Source organism: Heloderma suspectum, chromosome 6 (genome assembly GCF_057233095.1).
Source record: "Heloderma suspectum isolate Gila_16-S chromosome 6, 16-S_ref, whole genome shotgun sequence".
NCBI lineage: Eukaryota > Metazoa > Chordata > Lepidosauria > Squamata > Helodermatidae > Heloderma > Heloderma suspectum.
In genome coordinates this window covers 75,883,284-75,908,355 of record NC_139463.1, presented here as the reverse complement: position 1 = coordinate 75,908,355, position 25,072 = coordinate 75,883,284, and the positions used below count along the sequence as shown (strand labels likewise).

The 25,072-nt window shown below is 48.1% G+C and overlaps 1 protein-coding gene across 1 annotated transcript in view; it reads left to right on the top strand.

Moving 5' to 3' along the window:
* The window catches only part of LOC146341233 (SH3 and multiple ankyrin repeat domains protein 1-like), a 75,257-nt gene that overhangs the window by 12,185 nt on the left and 38,000 nt on the right, over positions 1–25,072 (top strand). Inside the window, exon 2 of the mRNA XM_084807328.1 lies at positions 22,434–22,676. Coding sequence (XP_084663454.1) covers positions 22,467–22,676 — 210 coding nt within the window. The 5' untranslated portion in view covers positions 22,434–22,466. The remainder of the gene's footprint in view (positions 1–22,433; positions 22,677–25,072) is intronic.

Sequence of the window (25,072 nt, the reverse complement as noted above, 5' to 3'; positions counted from 1 at the left end):
AATTCTTAAAGATAATTCTCTTTCGTGGGCAAGAGAAGTTCTGAACTGTATTTGACTTTATACAAACAGACAAGAGGGTTGGTTTATCTCCTTCTCACCCAAGCCTTTGAGAAAAGTGGGTTCACATGGTTGCAGAGAAACAAATCTGAGGCTGTTTTGTTTGTCAGTTGCCATTATCCAGCAATAGAAAGGGCTGTAGCTCAGCGGTAGAGCACGTGCTTGGCATGCAGAAGGTTCCAGATTCAATCCCCAGCATCTCCAGGTAGGGCTAGGAAAGAATCCTGCCTGAAACCCTGGAGAGCCGCTGCTGCCAGTCAGTGTCAACAATACTGTGCTCGATGGACCCAGGGTCTGACTCAGTACAAGGCAGCTTCCTATGTTCCTATGAACAGAAAGCTTTAATAAAAATAGGAAGTTTTGGTTTGTTTTTTTAAGTGGAGGGGAGATGCCTACTCAGAAGCCCCATTCTGTTTAATGAGGCTTACCCTCAGGAAAGTGTGCATAGGATTCCAGCACAAGTTACTTTTGCAGGGAGGTTTGCACCTTGATGTTCTGCATGTTTACTCAGAAATAAGTCCTGAGTTGTGAGCATGGTACTGCAGGCTTAATACAGTGCCTACCCAATTCCATCTGATGAATTGACTACCCTTTCAGCTCAGTCCTATGCATGTTTTGTTATTTGTGGGGGGAGGGGGTTTCATTTTGCATGAATTCTAGCTTCAGTGGTGAGGGAAAGGCACTTAGTTCATGCTCAGAGTTTCTCCATAAATGAGCCCTAGTTTTGAAAACAGACTCATTGGCTGAAACCTGGTGAAGTCTTGGCACAAATGAAGTTATGGGGAGGAAGATACAATGAGAGCTTGTGCGTAACAAGAAAGAGGTAGAGGAGAGGTGCACAAAACAAGACATCTGTTTTTATGAAGGCTGGAGGATGGCAGGATGAAGAGGGATGGTTGCATAGAGGGGAATAGAACTGGGAGGGGGAGAATGTAAGTGCTCAGTGGTGAAAGAAAAGCGTTCTGCATATGCTCAGAGGCACTCTATATTTAAGAACATAAGAAGAGCCATGATGCATCAGACCAAGGTCCATCTAGTCCAGCATTCTGTTCATACAGTGGCCAACCAGATGCCCACAGGGACCCCACAAGTAAGACATGAGTGCAATAGCACCTTCCACCCATGTTCCCCTGCTGCTAATATTGGTGAAATGTAAATAAATTCCAATCATTCTAAATTTGCATGCATATATAGCCTTCAGAAACTTTGCAGGTTTCTTGCCGGGAGACACCTCTAATGACCTGTGCATTTCATACAAATTTACCCAAAAAAAACTATTGGGGAAGGGGTGAAGGGAAGGGAAAGCAAATCACTCCCTCCCCCAATTTGGAGAACTCCCCTTCCATATGAATTGCTGCACCTATCCTTCTGAAACTGTGCTGGTTTCTTACTAAGGGACAACTCTAGGCTGTCTGTAATTTTCAGAACAATAGTCTACTTAGGGAGATAAGTATGTCCTCTTTTGGAGACCTCAAAATGTCAAGGCCACCCTTGCATAAAAACCCTTGTGGCTATCATTCTGAATTTTGGAGACATGATCTCTTCTGATGGGGCAATGAATCCTGAAATTTTTATCCAATTCTTCCAAGTAATAAAAATGTTATTGGCAGTTCCCTTTAAAAGAAAATCAAAATATAAACCCTGCACCTATTTTTCTGACATTGGGCAGGTGTAATCCCCTTCTAGGGGGCTACTATGCCTGAAATGATCATCTAGTTCTGACCAAGAGAAAAAAGTTACAGGGTTTTTTTTGAATTTCCCATGGTGGTCAACAGGAAGCATAAAGACTCATTTTTCCAAACCTTGACTCAGGTTTGGTGCTGAGCTGAAATGGTCTGACTACAAATTGGCCCAAGCAGAAGCGGGATATTTTCCAAAATGCTGAATCGGGGTCTGAGTTGAAGTGGGGTGGGGGGTCAGTGCACACTTCTTATGTACGTATGTAATCTATACACACACACAAGCATACCACATGCACACACCACACACATATATATTAGAGGTGAGCTTAGACTCGGACATATTATATAGATATGTGTGTCTGTGTGTGTGTGTCTGTGTGTGTGTGTGTCTGTGTGTGTGTGTCTGTGTGCGTGCGCGTGCAAATTTGTGTTATGGGCCTGTACCCCAGATCTTTTAAGAACCTAGCAATGCCCCTGCCCACCACACCACTGGAATGCGGCCCCTGAGAGATTCTCTGAAATGGAATTCAGCCCTCAGGCTGAAAGAGATTCAACACCCCTGGTCTGGAGGATCATAAATATGCCACAGGCTCAAGCATTCCCACCCACTCCTTCATAGTTTGAGCAAACTATAGTTTGATGTTACAGCCAGACTATTTAAACCATGGTTGCCTTCAAACCAAGGCTGAAACCCACTTTAAACCATAGTTTCCATCCATGGTTTGAAGGCAAACTATGGTTTGCCCATGTTCCATTTTGTGGTCCCTTGAGGCTCACAGGAGGAGCTGCTAGCATCTGATGGGAAACAGAATCAAGGCAAGAAAAAAAAAGGACCTTGGATAGCTCCAAGCAGACCTGCAGGCTGGAACTGTCTACTACAACAACTATAGAAAGAAGTTGTCTCAGCAGGGAGTGAAAGCCAACTGAAGTCTTATGTAGACTGACAGACCTGTAGTGTGGTCAGCTCCGCCCCTCTTGGAAGAGCTGACTGGACTGTTAAAGGGCCCTCGCTTCATTTTGTAACCTGAGGCTTCTGTGAGGCTGGGGAGATGGAGGTTCAGCCAGGGGCTCATCCTCTGAGCCAGAGGCAAGGTTGTATCCTCTGGCCAGGAGGGTCCCGAATAAGGCACTGGCTGTCCTACCCATGCAGAAGTAGCCTGTGCCTCACCCTCAACAGAATCCTCTGCTACACATGGAAGCCCGAAGGGCTGGGGCTTATGATAGGCCAGTTAGGGTATAACATCATATAGTTTGTGCAAATCATAGGTTTGAGTCATTATTATATTTATATCCCACCTTTCCCACAAAGAGCTCAGAGTGACATACATGGTCCCCTAAGAGAGGAGGAGAGAGAGTGACTGGCCCCAGGACAGACATCCAGTGAATTTGGCAAAGGATGTTTTTCTCAAAGAAGGGAGATGAAATACATGAGGGGAGGAGGGAGCGTCATGTTTGAAGTGACCCACCTTTTCTTTGCCTCGGCCCTCCACCTGTAATATGAGGTCAGTACTGTTGGCCTACTTCACAGGGTCGTTGTAAGGATTAACATGATAGTCTAAGTGAAGTGCTTTGAACACTCTGATGTTCTAGTACGATCATTGGCTGCCAAAGACTCCAATGTTCAGGGGAAATGTTCATCGTTTCTGTGTCTCGCATGACTGCCTGTCTCTCCTCTGAGACTTCCAGTCATGCGCCAGTCCCCGCACATCTATATAGACACTTGCTTGCCCAGTGCTCTTCTTGCCTGCTGCTGCTGCTGCCCTGTCACAAATCCTAGAAAAAGAAACCCTCAAATGTCAGGTTCAGAACGGAGAATGCAAATAGAGGCAATTTACGCCAGGAAAGCAAATATACATGAATTTGATGGTTTGAATGCAACATTTTAATTTGCTGAGCCAAGAATGCTGTGCCGATGCAAAGTATGAACAGCCACAGTAGATTGGCATCGGGCCAGGGCTGGCTCAAGGCTTCGTTGGGCTCTAGGTAAGATGGGGTGGGGATTTCCCAGTTCAAACTGGGAACCCACTGTGGGGCTCTCTTAGTTCACGCAGAGAGCACTCCTTGCATTGTTCTGACCGTGGTAGCTGCCTGTATGGGCTGCGGATTTTTATCCTAGATCCGCCTTCCCCAATGTGGTGTCCTCCAGATACACTGGACTGCAACTCCCATCATCCCCAACCACTGTGGGGAGGATCTGTAGCTCAGTTGGTAGAGCACATGCTTTGCATGCAGGAAGTCCCAAGTTCAATCCCCGGCATCTCCAGGTAGGGCTAGGAGGGAATCCTGCCTGAAACCCTACAGAGCCACTGCCAGCCAGTGTCGACAATACTGGGCTAGATGGACCGATGGTCTGACTCAGTATAAGGCAGCCTCCTAGGTTCCTATGGGGAAAGCTCTCCTAGATGCTTTCCCTCTGCTGACCAAGTGCCAGGGGGTGGACATGGAGCACCTTTAACTCCCTGACACCAGCCTCTTCCGCCGAGTGTCTTCTTCCTCCCTTCTGCTCACGTAAACAGCCAGGCCGGGCTCACACAATTACTGCCTGAGGTGACGGACAAGATGACACCACCCCCTCCCAGTCCCCTCCCCACAAATCCATCTATAGAAGCTGACCAGACTGGCAGTTGAATTTTACTTCACTATTGGTGGAAGGACAATGTTCTCCACCACATCTGAAGGCAACAGGCTAGCCACATGCCACACACAGGTCTGTCGACCAACATTCATCTTCACTGACTGCACCCCCTCCCTATCTGTCACCTGAGGCAGCCGCCTCACTTTGCCTAACAGTAGGGCTGTAGGGTGGCCACGGGGAAGAACATAGGGAGCTGGAAGCAGTCCATAGAGCTGTTGGCATCAATAGAGGGGATTATAGGAACATAGCTGGCTACTTCTTGGTTCTCTTGGTGAAGACACTCATAGGGTGGCTATGTGTCCTCTTTTATAGAGAACAGTCCTCTATTTGAAGCCATCCTCTGTTTGAAGGATGAACAGTCCTCTATTTGAGTACAGCCCTCTATTTGAGTCCTTCTGTTTGAAGGACTGAACAGTCGTCTGTTTGAAGCCATCCTCTGTCTGAAGGGCTGTGCTGTCCAAGCCTGGTTTAAAGATAAAAAAACTATAAGAACCATTGCCCATCCACAAGAAGTTCAACAGACTGAACAGGCAGGCACGCAGGTCACTTGGCCACAGTCTTCCATGCTATGGGGAGCTGCATTGCATTTCTATTCAAATTATAATAATTATTTCTAAATTTTCATCTATACATATACATTAGCATATGGACATTTTATGCAAATCACTCTCTGCTTTTTTGGCAATTCATAAGTGGCCGCCCTATAGGGCCACAGCCTTGGAACAGCAAGATGTGCCAGAGGAATGGAGGAACAGCTTATGATCGAAAGCTTTGATCTCAGGGCTGGGCAACTGGTGGCCCCCTCCAGATGTTGTTGGACTGCAGCTCCCATCAGCCTGAGTGAGGATAGCCAATCATGATGGATGATGGGAGTTGTAGTCCAACAACATCTGGAGGACCACACGTTGGCAAACCCTGTTTTATCTGAAGGAATCCAGTAAAGCAAGGATAGTGGATATGTTGGCTGACGTTGATGCTGATCCTGTTTTTTTCTGTCAATGTTTATACTCAAAATGGTGTACAATCCAGAGAAAACAAGATGACACAATAGCAATTAATAAGCCAATTAAAATATAAAAACACAATCAAAACATCCTGTGTTATAACTATAAGCAGCAGTGTTCAGAGAAAACAACTACATGCGGCACATTTTTATTCATTTATTCTAGGGTCTTTTATTTATTTATTTTTTCATTGTTGTGTTTTATTCAGTGTCTATTTTCTTGGTGCAATGGATGTTACATGACCATATGTTTGATATGTGAAGCTTTTGTAGTTTGGGAAAAAAATGATTGCACATTGAGTGAAACCCAACATTGCGTGAGCAAACGTCTGCACACGCAGTGGAACTTTTCCTTCCTCTCTTCTTTCTCTTGCAGCCTCCCATGCCCTCCAAAATCTGCTCTGGAGGGTCAGATTTAGGGGGGAATGGGGGGGGGTTCCAGGGAGAGGGGGAATCACCTCCTCCCCATTCCACTGATGGAAGCACTAGTTGGATTCTGCCCACACTCTTTTGTAAAAGGCAACACCTAAAATGGAAGGGAACTAAATATTAAAGACATATTAAAAAAAAAACATGGGTACTCAAAGCCCACCTAAAAGCAGAAAAAGAAAGAGCTCTGCATCTCCCCAGGGAGGGCATTCCAAAGTTTCAGTGCCAGCACCAAAAAGGCCCCATCTCTAGTACCCATCTGTCATAAGTCCAAAGTAAGGGGATGGAAAGTCGGGTTTTCAATGTGATCTCAGGGCCAGGGCTGGTGTCAGGGGGCAGCATCATTGGGCAACTGCCAATGCCCACACCCCAGTAGGGGGCCCACTGCTGATCCGTGAAGCTTCCCGGCCCTGTCACACCTCCCCCTTGCTGTTGTTGCCTGTTCACCTGCCCTCTCCAAGCAAGCAAGCAGTGAGAGGGGGGAGGAGAAGTAACAGTAGCCCCCACATCTCTTGCCTCTCTCTCTGGGCCTATCCCACACCACCTCCCATGGAGAGGGGAGGCATGAGAGGCAGGTGTATATAGGCAGTGGCAACAGCAGTAAGAAAAAGGAATTTGCCCTACCAGTCCTGAAACCAGCACTGCTTAGGGCTTAGTCACATTCATACTGAAGAAGGCATTGACTGGGTTCACACAACATACTAACTCACACTCAGTGGCCCTCTTTTGTCCTCTCATTTGGTGATATATTTCCTCTTTTCTGTCCGTCAATAAGTAGCCACCAAATTTACCTCAGAGGGCTGTTCGCACTACAAGCTAACCCACACAGTGGTTGAGTGTGGGTTGTTGCTGAACTGGGGGTTGTTTGTTGAACCATGGGCTAGCATGTTGTCTGAACCCAAGACATTTCCTGCAAGGTGGCTTGTTAACCATGCAGTGTGGCTTATTTTTCTTGAATAGGCCACCTTGAGAACCCATGGTTTGTTGTTGGGCTGTTCAGTGTAGTTATCAAGGCACACTGCATGGTTAACAAGCTACCCTGTGGAAAATGTCCTGGGAAAATATCCTGGGTTCAGACAACACGCTAACCCACACTCCAGCAACAACCCACACTCAACCACTGAGTGTGGGTTAGCGTGTTGTGTGAACAGCCCTCTGAGGTAACTTTGGTGTCTACTTATGAATGGACAGAAACGAGGAAATGCATCACCAAATGAAAGGACAAAAGAGGGTCACGATTTGCATAAAATATGCTAATTTTATATTTTATATTGTTTTATGCTGCACTTTGTGGTTTTCATTTTTGTGAACAGCCCACAGCTTCAGCTATTGGGCGGTATAGAAACAAACAAACAAACAAACAAACAAATAAATGCATGTGAGTGCAAATTTAGAAATCATTATTGTAATTCAAAGAGAAATAAAGGACATCTCACCAGAGTGTGGAAGACAGCGACCAGGTGACCTGGCTGCCTGACTATTCAGGTGCTAACTGGTGATGGGAGTTGTAGTCCAACACATCTGGAGGGCACCAGGTTGGGAGAGGGTGCAGTAGTGAGTTGGGGGCAAAGAGGTTTCAGTAGGGGGCATTTGGGGGGGGCGATGCTTGAAGCACAAGAACGTAGAGACGAGACCTTAAAGAAGTAGCAAGCTTGGTTTATTGGCCCGCTCTGTTTCAAGTCTGTCGATTCTTCCTCAGGAACAACCAATTTGTCTCTTCTCCCCTCACTGCCCCCTGCCCCACAAAATAATTTAAAAAATCTCAAACTTTGAAATGGTATGGAAGTAGGGATGGGCGAAAGTCCCTTACCTGTCCTCGAAGCTTGCTTCGCGGTGGGGGGGAGGCGCTTCGGTTCTCCCACCGAAGTTCAGGCGAGGGGGGGGAGGCGCTCCATCCCTCGCCGGCAAAATTCAGGCCAGGTAGAAGCGCCCCGTCTACCCGGCCGCGAAAAAAAAAGTAAAAAAACACACACACACACCCATGATAGGCTATGTAACGATTTACATAGCCTATCACGGCTAGATTTCCAAAGTCAGCCGTGATAGGCTATGTAAATCGTCACGTAGCCTATCACGGCTGACTTTGAAAAAAAAAAAAAGCGCGTACGCAAATGGCGGCTCCCATGGGGACCGCCATTTGCGTTCCTTATTTTGGCATGTCTAGTCTACGTAAAGATTTACGTAGGCTACAGCGAAAATAAGGGCAACGCAAATAGCGTTCCCTTATTTTCGCTGTAGTCTACATAAATGTTTACGTAGACTAGACGTGCCAAAATAAGGAACGCAAATGGCAGCGCCCATGGGCCGCCGCCATTTGCGTACGCGCTTTTTTTTTTTTTCCTCCAAAGTCAGCCGTGATAGGCTATGTGACGATTTACGTAGCCTATCATGGCTGACTTTGGAAATCTAGGCGTGATAGGCTACGTAAATCGTTACGTAGCCTATCACGGGTGTGTGTTGTTGTTTTTTACCGCACTTTTTTTTTTGGTAATGGCGGCGGCAGCGGGTCGGGAGACCGGCTGCCGCCCCCGCCCCTGACGAAACGCCGCCGAAACGCCGCCAGGACCCGCCGCCGAGAGGGATATTCGGCCACGGTAAGTCCCATCCCGGGAGAGGGCGGGGGGCCAGCGGAGAATTTCCCCAACACTTTCGGGGGGCTGAATGCCTCGGCGCTCGGCCTCCTGAAGATTCGGGGAGAAATTCTCCGCCATCCCTATATGGAAGATATTTTTGTCTTTTTTTTTTTTTAAGTGACATCAGTCATCCCTGAAAAAGGATCGAAATAAGTTGGACCAATAAACCAGCCTCTGAACACTTCTGAGGTCTATACTTTTCTCTCTTCCATTTGGCGCCCTCCCATGTTTCCTCTTGCGGTGCCTGAGGTGCAAGCACAATGCCTAGAGGATTAGGCTTCGTGGGGAAATGTAAGGTAAACCTTGTTCGCCTCTGAAACACAGTAGGCCAGTTCAGACAATCATATCCCAGCTTTACAAGCTGAGGTATGAATGCACCTCCTGCTCTTGCTTGCATCCCCTTCATTCCTCCCTTCGTGGCGAACTGTGATCAAACAAGGAGGTCTCTAATTAACCATAATTTCTCATTTCATCCAAACCTGGAAACTGTAGCTGAATTTGCATGTACAACCAAACCATGATTTAGTGGGTAATGTCTGGCCTGCAGGCCAAATATAGCCCCTACTTCCCCCCACTGCAACTACTGCAGCCCCCCCCCCCCAATTTAACCAATAATTCAACAGCATCTGTAGTGGCTACAAAGTACCCAAATGTCGCTTGTTTGCAAGCTAAATTTAACCCTTTTGGAGCTGTGTAGCCACTACTGAGCAGTCTGCCACCAAATTTTGACAGCAGGATTCTGGGGAGTCAGAATGTCCCCAGACCTCTGGAAAATGCCCCCTTTCTTTATCATTACGAGTACGAGCCACCATGAGTCCCAAGCATATACACTCTCTGCCTCCTGCCCCCTCTTCCAGCATGGCCACAAGGAGTTTGGAAGCTTTCATTTCCATGTTAGACTAACCACTATTGTGACATCCAAACCCAGACAAAGTGTGGTTAATCTTAACTGTGGTTTGTTGAAACAAGTCAGCTTCAAACAATGGCTTATGAAGCTGGCTTGGTTCAACAAACCCTCCTTGTAGCAATGCTGGAGGAAGGCAGAGCACGCAAACCCAAGGCCCAGTCTGACTCACCTTTGTAACACTAAGCCATGGTTTAGCTCTGGGGTGGGAAACCTGGGGCCCATGGGCTGCATGCGGCCCTTGAACTAACTGCATGTAGCCCTCAGCCTAATTTCATTTGGGGTGACACAGTGAGAGAGAGAAAGAGATGGGGTGGCAGAGGGAGAGAGAGAGGGGTAGGGGGTGGGGTGGGTTGGGGTGGTAGGTCCTGGCTTGTTCCTAAATTTGGATAAACTGGGAAACTATGGTTAAGAAGAGTTATCCTGGTTTAATCATGGCTCATGCAGAAGGACGAATGAAGTGGCTGTGTGCGAAAGGCTTGTTCATCTCTTGTTAAGATGAGAGATGATTGTCCAAAGGTAACTTTGTCCAGGCCAGATCACCATCTCTTAGCCTAATTCACAGGAGCCCTTTTCCTGTTTCAGTTGGCAGTCATAGTGGGAAGAGAAATTCACATCGAGGTTCAAAGGCTTGCTCTTGGATATATTCAACGTTCAATTGGGGAAAGAAGCCATATGTTTTAAGAGCACTTTTAAAAATCTCATAATAACAACCACAGATATAGATGCTCCCAAGGAATAATCTCGGGGGGGGCTTCCTCTTTTGCTTTCCCTTAATGAGTCCCCCTGCTACCTCCCTGGCAGGGTTGTTGTGAGCAGGGCCCAAGCACCAGGTTTCTTGACCCAGTGCAAACATGTAACATTCCCCCCACACATACATCCCATGATCCCATTCCATACATACCATCTCATGAGTCATGAAAGAAAAGTTTCCATTTTAATTCCGAAATGACATTTTCAAAATTTCTGAAATGCTACCGTGGTGCACAGTGGGGCTTTTCTACCATGCCCTAAAGATGGCAGTATTGTGGATGGGTGGGTGTGGGTGTGAGTGTATGTGGGAGGTGGATGGGTGAACTGGACATTTACCCACATATAGTTTAGGTCTGTAAATCTTGCCAGCAGTTCTGACTGCTGCGGGCCTTGGAAACTAACATGGCTACTCCTTTAGAAATTGTTCCAATGGATTGCACCAAATTTAGGGTAGGGGCCATTTCTCAGTGGTAGAGCACCCACTTTGCTTGCGGAAGGTCCCGGGTTCAATCCCAGGCATCTCCAGGGAGGACTGGAAAAACTCTTGCTGGAAACCCTGGACTGCCAGTCAGCATTGACAATACTGTGCTAGATGGACCAAGGGTCCAGCTCAGTATAAGGCAGCTTCCTATGTTTCTATATTCCTAGCCAAATAGAGTGGAAATCCCTCCACGTGATGCCGTGGAGGCTGGTGGCTACAATTTCGGTGGGGCCTTGCATCCATTCTGGGTTTCAGTCAGAACCAGCCAGAACCCTAAAGGAGCTATCCATGGTGATGAACCCTACCACCAAAAAAGATTCAGCACCTTGTATAGCTCCTTCAGCATTGTAGCTGGTTCTGACTGAAACCCAGAATGGAGTCACAACCCCACTGAAATCAGAGCCATCAGTATTCACTGTCAGGATCCATCTGCCACCTGAGGATTACATATCATATATTTGATGAAGTAGACTCTAGTAATAATATACATAAAAAACAATACACATAAAATTACATACCATAAAAACATAATCTAAAAACAATGCAATATGGAAAGTGTTCATAAAATCTCCTGTTGCTCGCAGCCTAGAATGAACATCACAAAAGCAACCCACAGCAACTGGGCCATAACTAATGTTAAATGCCCAAGAAAATAAGTACGTCTTTGCCTGGTGGCAAAAAGATGACAGTGTCGTCATCTTTTTGTGAACTTCCTTGGGAAGAGTGTTCCATAAACGTGGGGCTATCACAGAAACGGCCCGTTCCTGATCTCGTAGTTTTTCAGACATCACGTCACAAAGAAACTGCAATGGGAGATCGGAGGGTAGAGACTGCTGAATTAGAATTCATCAACAGTTTTAATTTTGCCATTGGAGGCTTGAATCAGGATGAAGGATTTTTATCACACTACATGTGTCAACAGCCTAAGCTAGTGCTGTGTTGTGTTGTGTTAGCAGCAGCTACTACGCTGTGAATGACCAGCGTTAATAACATGATGCCCTGCCCTGTCAGTAATTTCTGCACTTGATTTCCTTCTGACTTCACTGTTCGCAATTCTCCTCCCACTCACCACCACATGTACAGTAGCTATAACACTCCATGCATATGATGAGGTGGGCTATACTCCACAAAAGCTTATGCCAGAATACATGTGTTAGTCTTTAAGGTGCCACAAGACACTTGGCTGTTTTTGCTACAAATCTCTCGGTCTCTCTCAAAGGTCAAGTCCTAATCTAACTGCACAAGAAGCACACTCTCTCTGTCCTAGAGAAAGGCCCAGAACTCCCAGTTTAGGATGTTGCTAGTTCTGTTCTAACACTGCTTCTGATGGGCTCCAGCAAATCTCACAAAATCTGGACAATAGATACATAGATACAGTGAAATACATTTCCAGAGAGCTTTGGCTATAGGGCGGTATAGAAATGTAAATAACGATAGTAATACTGAAGCCTTGGGGGGGGGGTCCTTATGGTAATGGGGCTCCAGCCTGGGACAAGGCCCCCTGGATCTCCAAACCTCAGTGAAGTGTACCTTTCCACCTAGCTACTTCTCCACCCTACATTTGCTCCCCACACCCCATCACAGAGGGATAAAAAAAGAGGGGGAGGCTACCTGGTCAGCCTGGGAAGAATGGCTGGCCCACTCCTGCCATTGCCAGCGGAATCTCCTGCTGCCTACATCTCCACTGTAATCTCCGATCTGGGACTGGAAATAACTGAGGGGATTCCTCCAGGGGGCAGGACTTGGAGGCCAAGCCCCACCCCTGGAGGAACCCAGAGAGGCTCTGCAGGCTGGATGTGAAACCTCTGCGGGCCAGATTAGGTACCACATCCCTGCCATACATGGTATTGTGCATGAACACATCTGTGTCCATGCACAGTGTCTCAAGGACACCATGGAAGCCAAGGCTGATGTGCTGGGAGCCACTGGGAGCAGCATAGGCTGGGTTCAAGGCAACACCACTTCTAGGAGGAGAAGAGGCAGGGGCTCGGACTGACCAACTGGAGAGACTGGGGGAAAGGTTGATGTGGCATATTGGCTGTCTGCTGAGGAACAGGGGTCTGCTGGCTTATTCTCTCTCCTGGAGGGAAGTGGGGGGAAATCGCTATTAATCATCTGTCTGTGTTAATTTGTTTAAATATATGCAAACTTAAAATGGTTCTTTGCCTAAGGTGAAGACTTTGCTTTAAATAGAAAAAGACTAGCTAGGTCTAAATAAATACAGGTGCTCAGTCAGGAAAACCTGGGAAGTGGAAGCAGAGATGGACACCATTGCCCTCCCACCTGAGGGCAGGGATTCAGGCCTGAGGGCCAAATTCAGTTTTGGAGAAGCCTCCTGGGGGCCGCATTCCAGGGGTGGGCGGGGCTGAAAGCAAAATAGGCAGGACCAAAAATACCCCCCAACCCCAGCATATTTTAGCTTAAATGATATTACTGCCAGTAGCTAACCCTCAGCAGAGGCATTTGAACCTTTTAGAATGGGGGGGGAACTGTGCAGAAGCCGGAAACCACCAAATGACTGGTGGTGGTGGAGAGGGTGGGGCCAGGAGAATGGGGCATGGCCATCTGGGGAACCCACCAGGAAGGCTGGATTTGGCCTGCAGGCCTGAGGCTCAACACCCCCTTTCTAGAGGATTTGTGTGTGACAGAATGGATGTCGGTGGGTGTGTAAGAAAGAAAACAAGCGTGGGGTGACTTAGGCCCTGCCTAGCTTTGGCTCCAGCCCCACCCACCACGGCCATGCGCCCCCTGACAGCTTTCATGCAGAGGAATGTGGCCCTTGTGGGAGTGGAGGAGGATTCCTCACCCACGCTTTAGAGACCCCTGAATTTTGCCACCCTAAGCAGCTGCCTGTACTGCCTGTTGGGTTGGAGTGGCGCCCTGCACCTGTTCTGGTGCCTCCCTCGTAATTTGTGTGAATGGCTGCATGTGCTTGTCAGTGGTTGTGTTGCAGTGTATGTGTAGATATGGGTGGTTTTCTCTGTGTGTTACGGTGTGTGTCTGTCTCTGGGCATTTATCTGTGAACATGTGACTAGTCCCAGCTTTTGGTGGCTTCTTTAAAAGGGGGATAAGACCAGTTGTGGAGGATTAGATCTGTCAACGGCTATTAGCCACAATAGCGCAATGGACCCTCCGTGTGCAGAAATAGTAGACCTCTGAATATCAGGTGCTGAAGGGGAATGAGAGTAGGAACAGGACCTTGCCTTCATGCTCTGCTTATGGGCTTCCTGGTAGCATCAGGTTGGCCGCTACACTAGATAGATCTTTGGTTTGATCCTGCGTCACATGGAACCCATGTGTCTGTGTGCCTAGAAAACTGGGGGTGGCTTATGAACATACATAGCTGCTTTATCCGGAGTTCAGTACTGGCTCCAGGTTTTGGAGGGCCCTTGGGCAGACACCCTCAATGGGTCACTCCCTCAGTGAGTCTACCTTCTCACCTCCATCATCACCTGTTCCTGTTGGTCCTCCTCTTATCATTGCTACAACTCGCTTGTTTGCCAGGCAGAGAACCAGCGAGGAAGGAGGCAGCGGCATCTAATGCTCCTCCTTTCCATCACCAGCGTTCTTGGGCCAGAGCGAGGGGCAGGGGAACAAACAGGTCGCAGTGCTGAAGAGGAGGAGCAAGTCCAGGGACCTCTTGACAGTGGGCCCCTGCTGGGGTGTGGGCCCTCAGCAAGTGCCTAACCATGCTGACACTTGACACCGGCCCTATCTGAGTCAGATCCTTCGTCTGTCTATATTGGCTACTCAGCCTTCCCCAACCTGGGGGCTGCCAAACGTTTGGGACTATAATTCCTGTCATCCTTGACCATTGGTACTGCTGACTGGGGCTGATGGGAGTTGTAGTCCAAAACACCTGGAGGGTGCCAAGTCAAGGAAGGCTGGTCTACTCTTAACAGATGGAAGTCTCCAGTGTCTGATGTCTTCCCAGCCCTGCTACCTGAAATTCTTTTACCTGGAGATGCCAGGCAGGGACTGGAACTGGGACTGTTTACACAGCCAGCTAGTATTTTCAGTGAAGCCGTTATTCTTCTCTTGTCTTGACCCATCTGGTTCTGCATTCCTACAATGGCTCCGCCCCCTGACCCACCAAGGGAGCCAGTTCATGTGCACCCCAAGAAACCCTGACAGAGACGCATATGAATGTCTTTCTTCTTTATCATCATTCCCTCTAATAGTGAACCAAGGTGATGTGTGCCAACAGAAATGGAGCCTAAACAGGGCCAGTGAGAAAAAAGAGGGGGGTATCAGCATGCTTGGGGGGAACCTCAAAGTTTGCAGAAATACAAAAATAAAATTTGAAAACTAAGGGGGCACACACACCCCAAAAAATACCTACCCAATGAGGATTGACCATGTGCATTAGCCATGGACGTGTCGGCTGAACCATGCACATTAACCAATTGTTGTCTGGAATGGAATGGAAAAATGGAAAATCAGGGGGAGTAGCGGGAGAAGAGGAATGGCCTGCTTGTCCCAGAGAAGGACATGGCTGGCTGGTTGGCATGCTAAACTGAAGCACTCCTCTTTGGAGGTTAGGATACACAGCAACATTTTGTTGCAGGCCGTGCCAGCTACAGGTTTTTGAGGGCCGTTGGGCAAGGCACCTTCAATTGGCCCCCTCCCTTAGTGACCTTCTTGCCATTGTCCCCAGTACTGATCCTCCTCCTCTTTCTCATCATTGCTACCACATTTTTGCTCAACAGGCAGAGAAGCAACGAGCAAATGGGCCGTGGCATCTGCTGCTCCTCCTTCTCACCACCACCATTCTCAGGGCCACAGCAAGAGGCAGGGGAAGAAGCTGGCTGCCGTGGTGAAGAGGAGGAGCAACTCCAGGGGCCTCTTATCAGTGGGCCCCTGCTGGGGTGTGGGCCCTTGGCAGATGCTCGACCATGCCTGCCCTTGACACTGTCCCTGGGTGCAGGTCCCAGTGGTCCCCTCAAACAGCAAACACAAGGGTTCGAGTTTGAAAGCAAAACAGGAGCCACTCAAAAATAAGGCCGTGGTTTCTACATACTTGGGAAGCACCCTAGATATGCAGAAGTATAGAGGTTTGTAAATTAAAGGAAACCAGCATTTAAAACACGCACACAATGGCTTGATAGGGACTTGTGAGCTTCCAAACTTAAATAATATTGGTGGCAGCTGAGCCTAGAGGGGTGGGGGCAACTACAGCACCTTTATCCAATCTGGTGCCCTCCAAATGTAAACCAAATGGATTTCCACCCTATTCCTACTTCCAAGTTTAATTTTGTGACCTTCAATGCTAAGTAGTGAGCTGAGCAAAACTGGCCTCCCAAAATTCTCCACCCTATTTGTGGGCAGTGATACTGGGGGGACCATTTCGCCAAATATTCTCTATGGGGAGAAGAAATTCTCCAACAGTGACTCGTGGGGGGACTTGCCATTAACAGTGGCATGGCTTCTCACCATTTCTCATCTCCCACAATGCCCCAGTTCTACCATCACTCTGGGGCATTGTGGGAAACAAATGGAAGCCCCCACGCAAAAGCAGTAGACAATATTCAGAGAACATTCTGCAAAATTGCCCTCTTTTGATGTGGCAGGGGGGCGGGGAAGGGAAGAGAATATTCTCAGAAATTTCAGCCGAGTTCTGAGGAAGTTCAGCTTCTTAGGAAACTGAATTCTGTGGCCAATGCCACATTTTGTGGCTTCTCTCATCTCCTGTGGAATCATAGCAAACACACAATGGCCCCTTATCCTGAACTAGATGGTCCATCAAGTCCTTTCCAAGAAATTCTCCAAATCTGTGTTGTGTCTGTCTGTCTGTCTGTCTATGTCTCTTAATGCATGGTCTCACACTTACAGTGATTTTTGCAGCAATTGTAACACTTGAGGTGTTATACAAGTGTTATATATGCACACATTTTACTACTCTTGTGCTAATACCATCTAACACACCACGATTATTAACTTCCGTCTGGAGTATTTACAGTATCAAGCATCTCATTTAATATCAGCAGAAGTGTGCTAAACTGGAGAATTCTGGAGTCCTGAATTTGCACTGTTGAACCACAATGTTATGAACTGTTCAGGAAGTGCCTGTCCAGATTTACAGCATGCCAGGATGTCTGGTTTCACAACCTGCTTTGGACAGATTTTTTCTGGGCAAATTGGGCCATGAAACAGACCACGTCCTGAACCATTCCTTGACATGGTTTCTGAACACATCACGCCAGTCCTCCAGAAAAAAAGGCAGCTTATATTAACTTAAAAGCACGACAGATTTTTGTGTGAATCGCCTCCTGACCTCATTCGCTTGGCTTCCTGGAGGGAAGATTCTTCTTCCTGACACTCTTGATGCATCCAATATACCAGGGGTCCCCAACTTTTTTGGACACATGGGCAGATTTGGAATCTGAGAAAATGCTGTGGGCAGTACCACCAAATGGCTCCCACAGAGGATGTGGCCACCATGGGGCCTGGCTAGTCAAAAGTGAGCTAAAGAGGTTGTGGGGAGAGAAATCCTAGAAGCTGGGAGGAAGAGGGAAATAGCAAAGAAGCAGAGGGGAGAGAAAGGGCAAGGCTAGCAGCTAGGAACAGGGAGAAACAGCAAGGGAAAGAGGTGGGGAGAGAAATAGTGAAGCTAGAGGCTGGGAGGGAGGGGAAAACAGCAAGACAGAGGGGCAGAGAAAGAGCAAGGCTAGAGGCTGGGAGGGAGGGGAAAAAAGCAAGGCAAAGGGGTAGAGGGGAGGGAAAGACCAAGGCTAGAGTCTAGAAAGGAGGAGAAAGAAGAATGCCCTGTTTCCAAGATTTTTATTTTAAAAAAAATTAAAGGGGACAGGGAGTAGAGAGCGTTGTAGGCACCATTTGAAGTCCTCACAGGTGCCACGTTGGAGACCCCTGCAATATCCTGTCTCTAATAGAATTATGAAGGCCTAACGGAGGGGGGATATGGGGGTAGGGACACACCAGAAAATTAGGGAGGGAAACTATTTTCCCCAGTGAGTTTTGAGGTGTAAATTATTTTTCCACATTTTTCTGGTCCCCCATTTTTCCCCCTTTCCCCCCCCTCAGGCCTTCACACCTCCAGTCTCCAGTTATGCCAACTGATGCCTATGGGGAGGAGGGGGGGTCCCTGTGAGATTTTTGTGGCCCTCTGACCTCATCCGCTGGAAGGTTTTTCTTTCTGACACTTTTGATGCATTCAGTATCCTGTCTCTATCAGAGATGTGAAGGCCTGGGGGAAAAAACTCAGAAAATATAGGAGCGGGGGGAGGGATTTTCCCCAGGAGTTTTGAGGGGGGGAATTGTAGGGGGGTTCCTGAATTTTTCTGTCCCTCCCCCCCCCATTTTTTCGGGTGGGGGTGTTGAAGCCTTCACATCTCTAGTCTCCAGTTATGTCAACTGATGCCTCAGAGGAGAAAGAGCCCCTGTGAGATTTCCATGGCCCTCTGACCTCATCCACTTAGCTTCCTAGAGGGAAGATTTTTTTCTTCCTGAAACTCTTGATGCATCCAATATCCCATGTCTGGTAGACATGTGAAGGCCTGGACTGCTGGACTGGGTGACATGGGTTCAAGTCCCCACTCATCCATGAAGCTCACTGGGTGACTTTGGACCAGTCACTGCCTCTTAGCCTGACCTACCTCACAGGGTTGTTGTGAGGGTAAAATGATGGGGGTCATGTACGCTGCCTTGGGCTCCTTGGAGGAAAAGGCGAGATATAAATGTAACAAACAAACGGTCACAGGGCAGAGGAATGGATGCTAGATATCTTACCAAAGGATCTCTGTCAAATGGGCCACCTCCACCTGATACCAGAGGTTGTTCCATTTTCACAGAATGTGCATAGGAAGCTGACTTACAGCTGGGCAGATTATTTGTCCATCTAACTTTTGTGTTGTCGGCCAGTGGAGGCTGGTGGCTCCGATTTCAGTGGGGCTGTGAATCCATTCTGGGTTTCAGTCTGACCCAGCCAGAACTCTAAAGGAGCTATCTAAGGTGATGAATCTACTGAGGAGATAGGGTTCAGTGCCCTGGATAGCTCCTTTAGAGTTCTGGCTAGTTCTGATTAACATCTAGAAAGGATGCATTGCCCCACTGAAATTGGAGTCACCAGCCTCTACTGTTGTCAGCTTTGACTGCATCTCTCCAGTCCCACATCAGGCAGGGGGTCTTCCCTTCTCCTGCTGTTTGAAATCTTTGCATCTGGAGATGCGGGGTGTGAACCTGGGACCTTCCCCATGCAAACTATGCATTTTGCCTCTGAGCTATACTTACCTCTCTCTCTCCTGCCCTGCCCCACCCCCACTGCCCCATATCCACATGTCTGAGATATCTGGGAAGTGGGACTGGAAGAGTGTCGGGGGCAGGCCAAGCGGTGTCCTTTTGGGCTAATTATAGGCCCTTTTTTGGCAGGTGCAGAAAATGGGGCAGGCGTCCCAGGGCTGTTTTGCTTTCTGGGACATCGTGTGCTGCTTTGCTTCCAGATTGCTTGGGCCCTGGGGCCGGCTGGAAACTGGGACGCAGAGCATGAAAAGTCAGTGAAGGAGACTGGGGTGGAGGTGGCAGGGGCAGAAGGGGATGCTTGGCAGGCACATGGGGCAAGGGCCGGAGGTGAGGAATTTGCACCCGGCACATGGCGGGGGCACAGCTCAGGGGCATCAGTAGAAAGAGCACAGGGTGGAAGATCAGAAGGAGATGAAGAAATTATGAGGATAAATTGGGTCAGGAAAAGCAAGAACATCATTTTCTAGATGCACTGGGCAGGCCGAGGGAGCCTGTGTGTGTGTTTGCTCAGAGTTCTTGATCTGCGCAAGCATGTATGTGTGTGAACATCTAGGATTGCGTGCCAGTAAGGGCCACTTTCCAAAACCAGTTTGGAAGCATGTTTCAAATTGTGCAGCCGTGACCAACCCCAGACATTTTCCTGCCTGAGGCAGAGCACCAGATGGTCCTTCCTCACCATAAGCCAAGGTGCATAGTACCCTTGAGCATGCATAGAAGTGGCTTCAAAGGAGTGTTTTATTTCAGATCAGTAGTTAGAGCATACATAAACCACACTACTGTGCCACCTCCCTCCTCTCCCCTTAGGACTGAAGACATGGACCCCCAAAGCACAATAAATTGAGGTAGGGCCAACAATAAATACTTGCTCTAAAGTATAGTATATCCTATGGTTTTATGCACACTTTGTCATGCCCCCCTCCCCCAGTTGTTGGGGGGGGGGGTTGGCTGCATTTACCCATAAGGAATTACTTGTGTAGCCTGACCTTAGCCATCTTGCAGGTTGGGGGGCTGTAGCTGCCATCACCACCACCCCCATCAGCCTGAGGTGACTGCCTCACTTCACTTCATGACAGGGCCAGCCCTGTGTGCACCCTTTTGTTCACCCAGTATGTAATGAATCTGCCTGTGGCAAACCAGTTGTAGGAATCAGTAACCATAAGCAGAACCAGGCGATATGCACACCATGCACGGTGTAAAAAACTCCACAGAACAGCTCAGCACCCATGGGGACTCTTTGCATTGTGGTTTGCCCCAAGCACAGTGAGGGAAACAAGTAGTAACTTTCCTGTAGTGCTTTTGAGTGTTCAGAGTATCACGTGCATTATCTTGGGAATTATGCATGAAGAAGTACACGAAGAAGCAGGGATAAGGGGTAGGTCACTGTGCATGGACTGAAAAGGAAGCCTCAAATGTCTCCATGCACCTCCATTTCCACACACGTGCTTTCCCATTGGAACTTAGCTTTGTTGGAATGCATATCAGGCCTAGTCTAGGGTAAGGTAAAGGTAAAGGTGTCCCCAACCAGTCGTGTCCGACTCTAGGGTGCGGTGCTCATCCCTGTTTCTAAGCCGAAGAGCCAGCGCTGTCCAAAGACGCTTCCGTGGTCATGTGGCTGGCATGACTGAACACCAAGGTGCACGGAACGCTGTTACCTTTCCCGCCGAGGCGGTACCTATTTATCTACTTGCAATTTCTTGCTTTCGAACTGCTAGGTTGGCAGGAGCTGGGACTGAAGACGGGAGCTCACTCCATCACACGGCACTCAGGTCTCGAACTGCTGTCCTGCTGACCTTCCGGTCTGCAGTTCAGCGTCTTAACCACTAAGCCACCGCAGTCTAGGGTAGCAAGCAACATTCCAGGGACTCAAGGCTAATCAGGAAAATGCTCAAGGAGGGAACCTCCCCTGCCTCCCCCACACATCCTTGGTGCAAAGAGCAATTGCATCTGCCCACCCTCCCCACCCTATCGGGTTTTCTGACAGCCGCCTTTCCGCCCCTTCTCACTCAGTTCAAGTGAATAGAATAAAAGTCTCCGTTCCCTCTTACTGAGCAGCAATAGCACAGGAAACCCCTCGAGAGGGAAACCCAATCCACCTCCTGTACAGAACAAGATACAGGAGGGGTGGCAAAATTAGATTTCGCCCCAGGCTAGCAAGCTAGCTTGCACTGACCCTGCTGTGCATCTGCATGTTTTGCCTGTATATCTCTCACCGGGAGTATTGTTGTTTGTTTTGTCTTGGTATATGGGTGGGTGGGCCGGGGGGATGCTCATGTGGAGTGGGAGGGAAGGATCTACATTTTGTTTGACTTACATGGAGCCTTGGTTGTGTATGCGTGTGGATTTCATCTGTGCCTGTTTGATTTAAACGTATTATTAGCATTGCTGCTTGCGAACGCTGCATGTGAGTAAGCGTATATATGGGTCCATTAGAAGAACGGACCTCGGTAGTTCTGGCCTGTAAAGACCATCCCTGTGCTGTGCTCTTGCCTCCTGCTTACCACTCCTAATGCATCCTTTACTGCAGTCCTCCATGGAAATAATGTTTCCATGCAGAAAAAGTGCAGCCAGTATGATCAAGGGGCTGGAGCATCTCCCCTATGAGGAAAGGTCTTGGGGCTGTTTAGCTTACAAAAAAAGGCAAGTACAAGGAGACATGATAGAGGTGTACAAAAGTATGTATGGTGTGGAGAATGTGGGTAGGGAGACCTTTTTCCCCCTCACCTGGTGTCGTCCCATGAAGCTGATTGGTGGGAGATTCAGGACAGATAAAAGGAAGAGCTTCTTCACACACTGCATAGTTAAACTATGGAATTCGCTACCACAAAGTGCCGTGGTGGCCAGCAAATTGAACGGTTTTAAGAAGGATTATACAGATTCATGGTGGAGAAGGCTATCAGTGGCTAGGGATGTTGGAGAAATCCGCAACAGAATCAAATGTGCTCGGATTTCTGTGAATCCAACTCATGGATTCTGCAGCAGACCAGCTTTTCCCAATGTGCATGGATTCTCCAGTCTAGCAGGCTGTGTTTTTTGTTTTGTTTTGTTTTTTAACTTTCCGGAATTTTATGCAAATTTAGTTGTAGAAAAATATGTAACATAAAAAAACACCGGCTGAAAATGTACATATCCCCCATAGGCTAAAGCATGAAAATGCGCAGGGGGGGGGGGCATTTGCACATTTCGGGGGTTGCACATTTTTGCAAGTGCGAATTTGTGCAAGTGCGAATGTGTGCAAATTTGGGAAATCAGGAAAAATCGGATTCCCTCAATGAGCAGACAATGGAATGAAGAGCACCTGACAATCCGCAAAAAGCAGACAGAACAGATTTTACAAAATCCATAGATTCCTGTCAATGGCTACAAGTCACGATGACTGCATCTTACATCCAGCAGCAGGAGCAATTTGCCTCTGTATCCCAGTTGCTGGGAACACAAGAGGGAGGGTGCCGTTGCACTTGTGTCCTACTTGTGGGTTTCCCATTGGGGCACCTGGTTGACCAATGAACAGAATGCTGGGCTAGATCAGCCTTTGGTCTGATCCACTAGGGCTCTTCTTCTGTTCTTAACTTTGGGTCTCTTTCTCTCCCCCACTTTTGCAGTGCAGCCAGTGATGGTGCCCAGCACCCCTGACGATGCCCCAGAGCCCCGAATCAAGCGCGGAGGAGGAGGAGCACCTCTCCCAGTGCCCCGAGGGGGAGTCGGGCTCGGAGAGCTCCCACGAGGGGCCCAGCCCCCCGGCCAGCCCTGCTAACCCTGCCCACAATCACCCCATGACGGTACCTGAGGACGCCCACTACAGTATGATGGTCTTCCGAATTGGCATTCCTGATCTGCATCAGACGGTGAGGAGCGAGAGGGGTGGGTGGGGAAGAGTACGGGACAGCAGGGGGGGTCCCCAAGTGTATGCTGAGATGCAGTGGGTGGAAGGTTGGTGGGTGTGTTCAGGTTCTGACCCATTTCTCATATTCAGTATATGAGAAATATACTTGTCCAAAATCAGAACAGTAAATGATGCTAAATATTTATGTGTGATGTGGCTTGGCCCTATTACTTCAGCCATCTGGATGATGGTGATGACCATGACCATGATGATGAACGTAGGGAACTGCCCTGTACCAAGCCAGGCCATTGTGCGTTTAGCTTAGTATCGTCTACGTTAGGTGTAAGCAAACTGGTGCCTGCCAGATATTGTTGGACTACAACTCCCATAATTCCTGACTGCAGCTGATGGGAGTTGCAGTCCAAAATATCTGGAGGGCACCAAGTTGACCACCCCTGGTCCACACTGACTGGCAATGGCACTCCAGGTTTTCAGGCAGGAGTTTTTCCTGGCCCTACCTGGAGATGCCAGGGAATGAGGCTGGGATCTTCCACATGCAATGCCTCTCCACGACGACCGAGCTATGGACCTTCTATCACCATCTTCATCATCATCGTGCTATCTATAGGTACCATTTCCCCCTTCCGAAATGGCTGACATGCCTCTCCTAAAGCTAACTTACTAGTAATAGGAGTTGTAAACTACAATATGCTGGCATTGTTTGTATTTTGGCCCCACCTCGTTTGTCTTCAGCTCCGCCCACCACTGGAATGCGGCCCCAAGCACTTCTCCAAAACTGAATTCGGCCTTCAAACTGAAAAAGGTTCAACACCCCTGCAGTAGAGAAACCTTCTCCAACCCGGTGTCGTCCAGGTGTTTTGGACTTCAACTCCCATCAGCCCCAGCCAGGATGGTCTGTGGTCAGGTATGCAGAGAGTTGTAGTCCCAGACATCTGGAGGGCACCAGGCCAGGGAAGACTCCAGCAGAGTATAGGGATTACGCAGCTGTGCTGAATTCTACTAAGCCATTTCTGGAATCAGGTACATTTCCTCTGATCCGGGGCTCTTTGTCCGCTCCTTTCCTCTGTGTCTCCTATACAGACACGATATCATGGGCACAGCACAGGATTAGTTGAGGATGGGACAGGCTAACGAGCGGTGAGCTTTGTGGGCAGAAATGTGCCTTGCCTCAGGTGACCTTGGCTTCAGATCCCCAATTCTGCGATGCTGCATGCAGTGCAAGGGGAGTGAGACGAAAGGGAAGGGGCTTCTGAAAATGGACCAAAAAAAATGGGGCTTCCCTTCTTGATGGGGCTCCAGCCCCCCCCCCCCAACTGAGTCTCTGCGGGGGTAATTAATGCAGAACTGGATTCATCCTTAGCTCAGCACTAAAGGGAATGTATTCCTTTCTCTCTTCATTAGCAATAAAACCAGGACACTCTGCAACACTTATCTACAGACACTGCCACCATCACCAGCCCTTTCATCCAGCAACCCTTTCATATGGAGAGCCAGCTGCAGACCTAAGCAAAGTGTCTCCCCCCCACATCCAGCTTCTTTGCACAGCTGCATACCCCCTCTCTAAGCACCCCAGAAGTCTCACTGCAGATATGCCAAATCGTCCTCACTTGATGTACCGATGCTAGGGATGTGCGTACAAACAAAACTTCAGTCAAATTTCTCCAAATTCCACTTTGAAGCTCATGCTACCTCCCGTGCATACCATAAAAAAGAGCTTTTTAAAATTCACATGAACATTCTTCGCATATTTTCATGCGTATTTTTTTTACAAATGTACAAATTAATTGTGCGCATGTTTGAAAGGTATGCATTCATCTCCCATTGATTAAAGTATGTCTGTGCCCATTTTTTAAAAAGTATGCATTTTATCACGTCCGTTTTTCAAGTGTACGCATGCTATTGAACACATTTTTTCGGTCCGCAAATCACACTGCGAGCTCAGAAATCTACGGACTTCGACCACAGATTGTGTTCGAGTTCATGTTCAGTCTGGAAGGTGCAAACTAGGTAAACCCTTATCAAAAATGAACTGAAATAAATTCCTCATACATCCCTAACTGATGCAAACTGAGCTGCAAATGATACCCTCCAACCTGTTCTAGTCACAGTAGTACCCACAGCCAAACAAGATATTTTGGCACCTGAGGCAGAAAATCCCACAAGCATCTCTCCCTGCCAGTAAAAATATGACAATAATAAATTAATAACTAACCGTATGCTGCCTTTTCATGACACTAAAACTCTGCTGTCTGAGGTGACTGCCTCATTCTGCCTAATTGTAGGGGGCCAGCCGTGCATGTGAGCCTCTCACACACACACACACACACACACACACACACACACACAATACATACATATACAGCAGGATTTACTAGCTGTAAATAAATAAACAAATTT